Below are 12,110 nucleotides of genomic sequence, written 5' to 3' on the forward strand. Positions count from 1 at the left end.
TCCTCTCATTGTTCTACAGGCAAACCTAGTATCAAAGGTTAAATTCCAGGTAATTTGACTTTCTGTCATTATTTTGACTGGTTAGGAACATTTGACACTGACGAATTATCTTTATTTTTCTTCTCTTTTTTTTCTTTTTTAAACTGAGGATCCCTGTTTCAGAATTAGACCTTTACTGAAATCCTTTTCAGGCCTGTTTTGTGGGGTTACAATGCCAGGTCAAAACTTGTTGGAACCATGCCTTCCTACATGGAAAGGGGAATTTGAAAGTTTACATGGAGCGACAGAGGGGCTATGATCACTATTTTTACCTCCTTATTCGTGATGCCTAGCAAGGCTGTGATGAAGACTGATAGAAAATGGACCCATCTACTGCACTGCAAGCATCAACAAAATGAGGGCAGCAAAAAAAATTTGACATTCAGTGGTATCAATCAATTACCAATGAGTAGTCTCTATGTTTACGAGTCCATTCCAGGTCCGTTGCCTGTACGTGAGTTCACCAATTGACTCTGTATCAGCGTCTGGTGGTTTGCAATATTGATGCTTTCTTTCCGCTGATGTATGGAATGACAAGAGTGATCTGTGGCCCTATGTGTATGACCAGTTTTCAAATCAGGCCTTTCATTTCATTAAATGCTCCTCGACTCTGCAGACGAGCTACACTGCCGCCAGAGAAACTACTTCCTTGTGGGTTAGCATGCTCCTCGTCTGTGCCGTACCCTCATCAAAAAGCTTCCAATGACAGATTGCCATAAATACGGGGATCCTCTATAGGAAATGGGATCCTTTTTGAACACCCACATAGCATACTCGGATTTAGCGGGGCTGACGGTATTCCACTTCATTACAGAGTCCATAACTGCATAATGATGCAGCACAGATACGACAGTAAATGAGAGTGTGATAGAAATAAAAGTAGCGTAGATGCAAGTTTTCCTGTTGGAGGTGGAGAGGCACAAGGGTTTTATTTCATACTTAATGAACCAAAGACAAGAGGCAGTGGCAAAAAAAAAAGGGTAGATCTAATGTGAAAAAGTAACTCTGCTCACACATACACACACACACTTTTTTATTTTCATATTCTTTATTCGACTTTTGACTTGATATAGAAATTAGTCACAAAGTGATACACAAAAAAAATATGAACAGCTACACATGTACATACACACACATAAAACAAGAAAACTACTCTTATTCCTACAGATTACTATCCTTAATTCCTATTTATTAATTTGCACATTTATGTGTCTTCCTTTCCCCTACATGTCATCCTATCTCTCCATATTTCCTCTTTTATTATACAATTTACGCATTATGTTTCATCTTGCATTGTTAGTGCAATAAGAATGGTGTCCACTCACCTTTTGTGTGTCATTATCATTGTCGGCCTCTGGATCATACTTCTCGGCACATACTGTAGTATAACAGATAAAAAGAACATAAAGATGACAGTTAGAAATGAGTGCACATTATCATAGAGCATGAACTTTTAACTCAGATTTACGTGGAAAGCACTCTGCTTTCTTTCTAACACCAGGGTGGTCCACAACTTGAAATTTTAGCATGTTGCAGGGGAAAACAGTGATATTGCACGTGAAAGTACATTGTATGTGCGCGAAGCGCACATCACGAGCGCGAAGCGCGAAGTCCCTTGCGGCCGGGGTCCAGGGCCCGCTTAAGGGCCCTGGAAGCTCTGGGGTTCTAGATGCTCTCTGGTGCTATCTTAGCCTTATTTTGAACACTTTGATCACCATAATCACTCTGCAATGCCAGGATAAAAATCATTAATATTTGAAAAATTAAATGTTAATTGTTTGATTATGACATAAGATTTTAAATTGTTCTTGAAATGTTTATATATATCGTCCTACTCCTTACTCATAAGACCTTTTGAATATATCTTAAATAGATATACTCCTCAATGGGGATGCTATGATAAATGACAAGGACATCTTGAACTTGTACTACAGTACAGCACCCACTGACTGTTTTTAATATTTACTTTCAGTTTCACATTGAAATGCCAAGATAACTGTGTACTCACAAAGTAGATGAGATGAGTGTAGAAAAGTGAGAACTGCACTTTTGCAGCCTACTGGTAAACAGACGTTTAGTTAACTTGAATGACATTTAACAAAAACTCAGATCTAGGTAATTCTATCCACAATAAGCCTTTCATCAATATTTCACTTAATTTTCTTTCTTGAAAGGTGTACATTGTGTCAGAGAGAAATTAAATTTCCAAAGTACAGAGCTGCCAACCTTTGGAAGCAAAAATTAGTACTCAGCAGCTGCAAAATTCGTATTTTCCCACCAGAATTCGTATTTTTTCAATCTCCTTTTTTTTTTCTTTTTTGCTATTTTGAATTAAACTTGTCGACTTATGAGGCCTACAGGCTCTAAACATAACGTTATGACACATGCCGAAGGATCGAGCTGGTCACCAGCACGATAAAGATGCCAAACTACGCAATGTTCAGCGTTGATTGATTGCTTTCTCGCAATGAATGTGTACAAGTGCAAGTACAACTGTATGTACCTCCAAAAACTTGCTGGGCTGATTATGGAAGCTTCCACTATCTAGCAGGGGACAGGGAATGCTTTCATCTTCTCAAGAGAGCTTCTGTGTGAGCGGATGCAAAACTCTCTTCTGTGTTTCCAATTATTGTTTACTATTTAAACATAATCATGCGTTGTTTTCAGGCTTTTTTATTTTATTGTATTTTAAATATCAGTATTTTCAGAAGTATTCCAATTCCTTTTCCCCTGACTGGAATCGGAAATTCTGCTATTTTTAACGATGATCGCAAAATGCCGCGCTGTGTGTGGAAGCGCCGATGCAAACACGTGGCTTCACGTTCAAGTTTAAAGGATTGCGCCATGTGCTCGATCCTGCCTGTGAGAGGTTACTGCAAGTTCGATGGATCGAATGCGCCATAGCTGAGCTGAGCTGAATGGCTTGTTTACGGTAAACATGCAGTTTACGTTCGATACGAAGAAATCATTACGCCTTTCACGAGGGAAAAACACACAAAACAAACAAACAAACAAAATACACCCACGAACGAATGTTGATAGCCAAAACTTTGAAAAGTAATAAGCAGTTTTGATGAGCGTGAACTGGAATTAATTGCCATTACACGTTGTATTTTACTGTCTAACCAGGTGATGACTGCATCTCATTGGACCTACTCGTAGTGAATTTGTCTGGTCATACGAGACCTTTAATTCATGTATTTTTGTGATTTCATTTTTAATTGACTGAATAGTCAATCCTTTTTTTATTGTTCAGGGAACATTAGATATTCGATCAAGTACACTATAATCGACTGTTCGATGTTTCCTACTATGCGCCAAAAGAAAGGCTATAGAAATAGAATCATGATATCTTTGCGATGATTCCTTTAATTCAACTCATGAGCTGGTTCTTCGATCGATATTTCCAGGATATTTACACGCTGTTTATTCCAGTGCGCGCATTCTTTCGTCTGGCACGCACCTGGGTGTGGCACCTGCTTTTGTGGAAATTTCCACAAGGGAGAGGGGTGGGGTGTCAAGTTTCTTCGAGCCGAAGAGACTGCATACACGATCTCTTCGCTTTTATTTATTGTCATTCGTGCTTTCCCCTTATTCTTTGCTGATATTGAACATTTAGATTGAACTTTACGAAGGTTGCTATAGCACGTGGTTCTTTTTGTTGTGAGGTGTATGTAATTTCTTTTTTTTTATCATTCTTGAGAGGGGAAAGAAGAGTAAGGGGGAAAGAAGAGTAAGAGGGAAAGGGAAATAAACAAACGTCACATACGCTCAGCATTCACAGGAATCCGTCTTTTTACACCAGTCACCAGCATAGTTATCATCATCACCGTCAGACATCACTCAAGATCATTTTAGCCTTTTCCTATCAACATTAAGAAACACGCATAGGCCCTAATCCCTCGAGATAAATACCTAGGAAAATAAATAACAAATACAAAGTATCAACACCTCCCAACAACACAAACATTTTTATTTAGAAAATACAACAAACAGCACATCGAAGCGGCTGCTGGGATCAAACTCCGAGCTCCGTCGCTTCGATTCGAAAAAGTATTGCAGCGAAGCGGAGAAATCGCCGGTACAAAAATAACAGTGCGAGACACGGAATTACGTTTAATTACTTCAAAGTATAAAGGGAACGGATAAAGTGATATAAAATGGAAGAAATCGTACCAAACGAGGTGTGAGAAACGACAGAAATTAGTTTAGTAGTAAACTTAGGCCCTAGCAAAATTTTGCAGCACCGAAAGCTACGCGAAAATGAATACACATTGGAAACTTGATGTTGCGACGAGATGCTTGGGATAAATTCAACTTCGGCGCTCGAGTAAAATCTAACTTACTAAAGGTTCAAATGGAACGCATGGCTTTTTAGAGAAAAAATAACCCGCTGAATCTACCCCCCCCCCCAAAAAAAAAGATTAAACAATTTGCATTTGCTTACTCCATCGTTCGTTTTTGTTTTTGATTTTTTTTTAACGAAAGATGGAGGTAATTTTCTCTCTGCGGCAATGCTTTGAACGCATCTAATTTTGCGTACAATTGTAATTGCTATTGCCGATGGCAAGCTTCCTATAGAATTGATTCGAATCCTTTCAAATATACGAAACAAAGTCTAAGAAAAAATCCTGGATATCCTGACGTTGAATTCCAGTGGTATCATAAATCCGGCCTTCTCACTACCAAAATTTAATCATCTGTTCCTTGCGCCATTTTACCAACCAACTGTTCCTGAAATTTCATCCTAATCTGTTCCCAACTTTTGACTTATTTTGCGAATAGAGAGACAGACAGGCAGACAAACGAACAAACAAACCAAAGCAGCAAAAAAAAAAAATATATATATATACAATTGTATATATAAAAAATACAACCTTTGGCGAAGGGGGGCATGCATTTCATATCGTTTGTTTTTGCGTAACCCGACAACAAGCGTGACAACAAGCGAGCACGTGTCAGCTGCCTTCCTCAGCCTCCCTCGGCCTCCGACCCTCTCTTTCCGTCCTCTCTCTCCCTCTCACATGCATACAGGCGGCTGTCTGTGCCGCTGCATAGGTGTTACTTCACACAAATTGCTGTGTGTGTGGATCCCGAAAGGGAGCGCAATCCCATAGCATACACAATGTGAGCAGGGAGGTGAGGGAGACGGGAGTGAGCAAGTGTGTGATGTGGTGTTGTGCGAGACTGTACAGTGTAGCTTGTTGTTGAGCCGCGTTGTGTTGTGATCGGTGCGGTGACTGTGGAGAAACTTTTGACGCTTGTAAACTGCTGCTCCTTTCAACAAGGAGCACTCTATAAGTCATTTGCGAGTTAGTTACTTTTAGCATGTCGCAGTTTTTTTGGCATGGCGCTTAGAATGTCGCAAGTTTTGAAGGATGTCGCGCAAAAATTTTAGCATGTCGCAGCGACATGCTAAAACCCCTCGTGGACCTCACTGTAACACTGAGATGCTCATCAATATCACAAGTTAACTCTTTATGTGCCACGTTCGCACGTCCGACTCAGTCGACGGCGTGCCAACTTCGCATATTCTGCTCAACAAACAAAGCCGCCAAAACCGATCGATAAATCGGCTAATCACTGCTAATCCCGCGGCACAATGAAAGCGTATCTCGTGCTTTTGTTTCTCTCATATACGGCTTGCATTCTATGTGGTGATTGACTATCAAGCGGTGTTCCCAACTAGATTTGCTCGTACATTTTAAGTTATTGTCACGGTTTTACGTGCAAAAGTCATGCCTTTACAGTAATGTAGCAAGTGGTCATTTAAAAAGAAAATTGAAAAAAGATTCGTCATATAATTTATATAGAAACAAAGCTTGGCATTCCTCTTTAAACTTTGCCAGCTATTATGCCCATCTTAACAGAAATTTGTAGAAGTCATAAAAATTGGAAAAACAGAATTCCTTCTCAAAGCATGACTACCTTCCTGTCTCAGAATAACGTGGCACACAGGGGGTTTCCACCGTGGCACATAAAGAGTTAAGAAAAGACATCAGTTTACTGGTAGAAGGCAAGAAGCAAAGTTTGTATGCAAGTTTTGCATGAAAATTAAATTGTAACTTTTCCTTCAAAGGCATATGTGAAAAAAAAATCAGTAAAAAAAAACACACACCAAACAACCCAAAAGATGAAATACAGATATGATCTTGAAGGACAACTTAACCTGAAAGGTATTTATATGAACATTGTAATACATGACCAGGTGTTATCTTTACAAAATTCTTTGTTTCATTTAAAGGATACTATTCAATTCAGTCTTGAAGACTTGAATAAATTTCAAGCAGCTTGCATACCTATCTCTGAGAATGGCATGCACTAATTTAAGATGAAACTTCCAGAGACTATTGACAGGCTATATAGCCCTCACATTAGTCACCCTCTGTGTGTCTTAATCCCTGCACCAGTTATCCCAGTCCAACCCATGTATTAATCCCTCTGGCCATCCCAACCTTGAGCCAGGTTATTGGGCTCAAGTCAAGCCTGACCAGGGCCTGATGGCGGATAGCATGTGACTGCTTGTGGATATGCTCTGCTGGAGATAATGAATGGATGAAATGAAGCCAGAATGATGAGCAGGGCAATCCCAGCCTGGGTATCTATGGCTACAGGGCTGATGAGTGCCCAAGAAATCCATCGCCTGATGGGTGAAGGCAGATAAGGCCCAGCAATGGCTATGACAGCCTTAGGGACCCCATTATGCTGCTTTTTGTTCCTGCATCCCAGGTTAAATGAGGGTGCACAAGATTGAGAGTTGGCACTTTTACGACATCCGGATCATACCATACTCCTGAGGACATTATGTATTATTGCCATGTGACACTGCACTTTGATAAACAAAGAGGTAAGGTGAAATTTGGACTCCTAAAATACCAGTAGATCATGACGATGATAGTCGGTATCTTTTTAAATAATCACAATCCTCATCTTTTTCAATTATAATTATAATACTTATTTCCAGTTATTTTCATTATCATTATCATCAATATCATTATCATCAATATCATCATCATCATCATCATCATCATCATCATCATAAATATCATCCCTGTCACTGCTATGCATGAAATGCATGTATGTGAATGTGTGAATACAGATCATGTACAGTGTAATACTATGAAACGAAAAACAGAAATTATCACTGTTGGCAGACAAGACGTGGGGATATGGGGGAGGGATTACTATTATATTACAATGTACTGATGTGTACTGACCTCACTCAGCCAAACTTCCTAGAAATGTGCCTAAACATATGTCTGTATCATTCCTTATGAAATATGATTTACTGTAAAGAAATCTATTCAGTCAATATGGAATATTTTGCAGAGTGGAATTTGTTTGCCTTTTGAGAACTAGTATGAAAATAAAAATGTAAAAAGTACCCCCAAAAAAAGTCTTAGGGGATATAAACACACGTTACAAAGCTTTTCTCACATGTATACATGTACCTACATTTGTACTGATGTATAACAAGAAAAGATAACTGAAACTGGCCCTGAGCTACACTTCTATTCTACAATGCCAAATTGTAATCAGAGTAATCACAAGCACACATATGATGAACAAAGACAGAGTTACACTGCCAAACTGAAAACACTTATTTCTTTTGATTTTAGGATAATAACCGAAACATATGTGTATCCACTCCTCAATTTATTGGTTTGAAAAAAATTGTTTGTAGATCAATTCTCTGCCTTAAACTGTCACCAAAACAGAGGAAAACAGAATCTGATGATTTCCCACTCTCATATATTTGGATATCATAGACTGCCATACAAAGGGGTAGTCATAGGCACAGTGCACCTACTTATCATAATATCTGCCTTGAAGTGGCCAGAATTCTAGTTGTGTAACTCACATCAATAGGCTTTCATTCCTCAACCCCCCCCCCCCCCCCCCCCATCCAATGGTTAAATGTTCGGCACAAAATCGTTTTCAAGAAGTCCAGGTGCCATTTGAGAGGTTCTGGTGTCTCTGACGCATTTCCCCTCCTGCAATCAATAACGACCCTTCCGAATGAGACTGTGCCATCCTAATGCTTTCTGCCTGCTCTGCCAAAACGGCTGGTGTGGAACAAGGATCTCTGCAAGTCTAATACCGTATTCACATCGGCAGCCTGTCCCGCACCGACCCCAGAGCAGATGCAACTTGTCCACCACTTGTGCGCAAAGGCTGTCAATGTGAACACTCACATCTCTTTCTTGATTAAGGCGATGTGGTTGCATCCCGCATCAACACTGTCTAAAAACTAATCCTCATACTCAGGAGGCTTGACTACAGAGCCAATACAAGACAGAGCCAACGGCTGTGAATGCGTCTCACATTAAAGTGAGGGATAAAAAAGTTAGTAGAGGTTGACAGGCAAATGTTGCCAACCTGGTAAAGCATGGTAGAATCTCCATGACAGAGTTTTGTTTGTTTGTTTTTTTTTTTATCCATGATATCAAACAACAAATGTGAACATATTTCTGACTTCATTAATTTGATACATCAAGATTTATATTAATAAAGTAGACAAAATTGAGTACAATAGATGCCAGACTTTTAGTTTCTTTAGGACAAACTTACAGTGTGGTATCCACTGAAGTTTAGAAGGATATCTAATGCAAAGCTAGGAGTAATAAATAATATTATAAACAATAAAGCAAGCAAGGTTGGCTGTCCTCACCAGCAGCCTCAGCGACTGAAAACAGGCGATATTCCTCTCTACAGCACCCTCTAGAGAGACCACAGGAAATTTTGTTGTAATCTTGGTGTTATTACACTACATTGCCGATGAATTTGTTATACCAGTATTAAAGATGGGAAACTTCCTCATACTTGCTTCTGGATGGTATTCAATGGCTAGAATATGAAAGCGCCAATCCGTTGTTTATAGTTCTCATTTTGTGATAGACACAAGCTAAAACATTGATTATGTTTTAATGCAAGACCCACGAAGAACACCATCTTGCATCAGTCTCATGTTATATTCAAGCACCAGTGTGAATATGGTTGAAGTCTTTGAAATGGGTTGGGACTGACATGGTATCTACATGTAACAAGGGCTCTCACACATGGATTTTATAGCATTGGGGATCACACAGAATTACTATGAATTTTAATTTGTTCAGCAATGCATACAGGGACACTGCATGCAGGCATCAAGCACATGAATGGAATAGACTGGGAACTTTGTTAAACTTTAAACACATCCATAGATATTGAGCTATACAGTTAATTTTGTTATATTGTACATTATATCAGTAACAGTTATCCATCCTGCATGAATAACTTGCTTCAATTAAAGGCAAGACTACAGCAAGCCTCTGGTTAACATGAACAACCTCTATTGTAATGGTCTAATCATAAATTTCACAATATTATTTTGATTAACTGGTCTATTATACTGTACACATGCACTCAATGAAACACGAATGCATAAATAGTATCATATTTTGCATCTTCAAAGATTTAGGTAGAGGTACAATGTATGAAAGCTTGCTTGAAAATATTATTCAAGTCTAGCTGGCTACTGTAAAAGTGGAAATTTTTTGCAGTGTAGATATCTGCACGCATTTCATACGACAAAAAACAAACACAAAGAAAATACAGCATGCATATCTCTCTGCTTGTTAAATGTACTGTTTAATGTTTTCATTTTGCAAAACTGAAAACAATCAAAATTCATCTTGTCTGACTGAGCATGAAAAAATACACAAAAATGCTTGCTTTTATAGTAATATTTTTCTTCACTACTGAAATATTCAGCTATTATTATACTCAGCTTCTATGACTAGACATTTTATGCCCTTTCATTATTAATCAGAAAATAATCACATTTGCCTGTTAAAAACAGGGAAAAAAGGAAGAAAAAGGATCAAAGGTTAAAAAAAAAATAAGCAAACAGGCCATACTGCATGAATAATGAATGCTCAATAAGTAATACTTCGTGATGTGTTGGAAAAATTTGAAAAACTTTTTATATCATACAATGCACCTGGTTGGTTCACGTTTTAATTGGCATGCACTGGATGGCCAATCTATTAGTAAGGCTTCTGTTACAATTACAATGTACATATTGTATACCATGTATAAAAGCAGAACATTCCAGTCATCATTTCTTTCTTCTTCTTCTTTTTTTTTTTTTTTTTGGGGGGGGGCTTTTTGTTTTTGTTTTTTTCCTTTACAACTGTACGCGAGTTTTGATAGCAATCTTGTTCGGATAATGCCTTCACTCTGAAGGGTCGTCAATCAATCCCTGCACGCATGAGACCGAGATTCTCCAAGGGAAAACGTGCAGTTGATTTGATGCAATTCCAAATTCTCTTGGTATAAAGGTACTGTATTTGTTCACAACAATTCGACAAATGTATTCAATATTGAATTTCAGTGCAAAAGTTGAGCAGTAGAAGTAGAGTGGATTCTAATAGCTTGTTGTCGTTGCTGTTGTGGTGGTACTTTGGGGGCCAGACTTGCAGTAAGGCTGGATACAATGTATGTTCTCAATCAAATCAATCAGGTACGGTATGCTACATGATCGGGTACAGAATAGCTCCTCGTTTTTCCCTTTCCTTCTGTTTCTCGTACCTTTTTTGCATTTGTTTAATGTACATAGAGTATCCATGAAGGTTAAAAAACTTGAGGAACTGCAAGATTGTATCAAAAGCCAACTTAGCAGAGTATACCGTACATACAAAGAGGAGTCATACAATTTAGCAGGACACAATACTGCTGTATATTGGGCACATCTTCCTTTATTATCATAATGTAAGGCATTTTACCTACAACTTTGTAATGACGTTCCATGGTAAAGTCAGTATTTATGGACCCTTTATTATCTAACACGGCAACCATACCACTCACTAGAAGTGGATCGTAATGCAAACATTTTAATTATTTGACTTCTCTTCTGGAGGCTCTGGGGAAGAGAGTCAACAAACCGGCACAGGAAGATCCAATAATGACAATACCATACGATCAGCACTGGTGACCCTCTGATACCTTTGTATTAACACTCGTCCACTCTTGTCCATACAAAAGCACTGCGAATGTTTACCGAGCATTTTCTCGCAGCCTAAAGGAGTGTATTTTCCCAGTCCATTCAACTGTAGTATAATGTCTTCAGGGCTTATGAATGTCTCTTTGGTTTTCACGCCATACTGGCAATAAACACACAAACAAGAAATGAATTACTCCAATAAGCATGCTCTTCAGTATTCCATCAAGCTTTTTAATTCAGCTTTGCAAAAAGCTGAGATTTCGTCATACCAAAGTTGTAACTTGTACATGAAAGTGTCACAGTCATGAACCACTTTGACTAGTGACCATTTTCCTTTGCGTATTCACAAATTTGGGGATTCTTGGATAGAGTAATTTATATCAAGGGCATTTTCAATATCAGTCACTCTTAGGTGCAATGTAAAAAAAGCAGATGGTCAAAATTATAATATGAAGCTACATCTACAGTAGGCCTATCCTAAACAACAATGCAATTTTTAGTAATTCCATAGCATACAAATTTGCACAATGTATTGAGAACAATTTTTTTCTTTCATATCTGGAGGAAGTGACTGGTGTATTTTGCATGATACAAAATATTCGCTATTATAATAGATAGTATGTGCAGTTGGACATGACTGTAAGTACAGTAGTTCAGCAAATATATTACATTAACTTCTAGGAATAGGATGAGGCTATGAAAAATCTCACAGGGGAGTGACATTTTACAGACACTCCTCGTTACATTTGGTTGACCTCGTAAACAAAGTGTAAATGCTAACCACAGACAAGAAAAAGTCACCTTTTTTGGGTCAAATGATTTTCTGTCCCACTTCATTATTGCTTGTGCTCTTTTGATGATTTTTGGCAATTTACGTTCTGTTGGTGAATAGAACTCAAGCATCTGCACTAAGTGTAGTAATGCACAAAACTGAAGAGTCTATTATCACACAAACATGACAGTTTTAGAAGCATGCATATCACGCTATGATTTGTATAGTATACACTTGTACGTTTTGGCAAGAGTGAATAGGCACTTTGGCAACAAATAACAAGGAAAAGTAGAAATTACGCGGTGCGTAATATAT

The 12,110-nt window shown here is 38.4% G+C and overlaps 1 protein-coding gene across 1 annotated transcript in view; it reads right to left on the reverse strand.

The window, feature by feature from the left end:
• LOC139741045 (cAMP-dependent protein kinase type II regulatory subunit) overlaps positions 1-12,110 on the reverse strand; it is an 84,784-nt gene that overhangs the window by 60,320 nt on the left and 12,354 nt on the right. The window contains exon 3 of the mRNA XM_071651633.1: positions 1,365-1,417. Within this exon, the coding sequence (XP_071507734.1) occupies positions 1,365-1,417 (53 nt within the window). The remainder of the gene's footprint in view (positions 1-1,364; positions 1,418-12,110) is intronic.

This window comes from Diadema antillarum, unplaced genomic scaffold (assembly GCF_040938485.1).
Source record: "Diadema antillarum isolate AM-2024a unplaced genomic scaffold, OU_Dant_1.0 seq00000900_RagTag, whole genome shotgun sequence".
Classification (NCBI taxonomy): Eukaryota; Metazoa; Echinodermata; class Echinoidea; order Diadematoida; family Diadematidae; genus Diadema; species Diadema antillarum.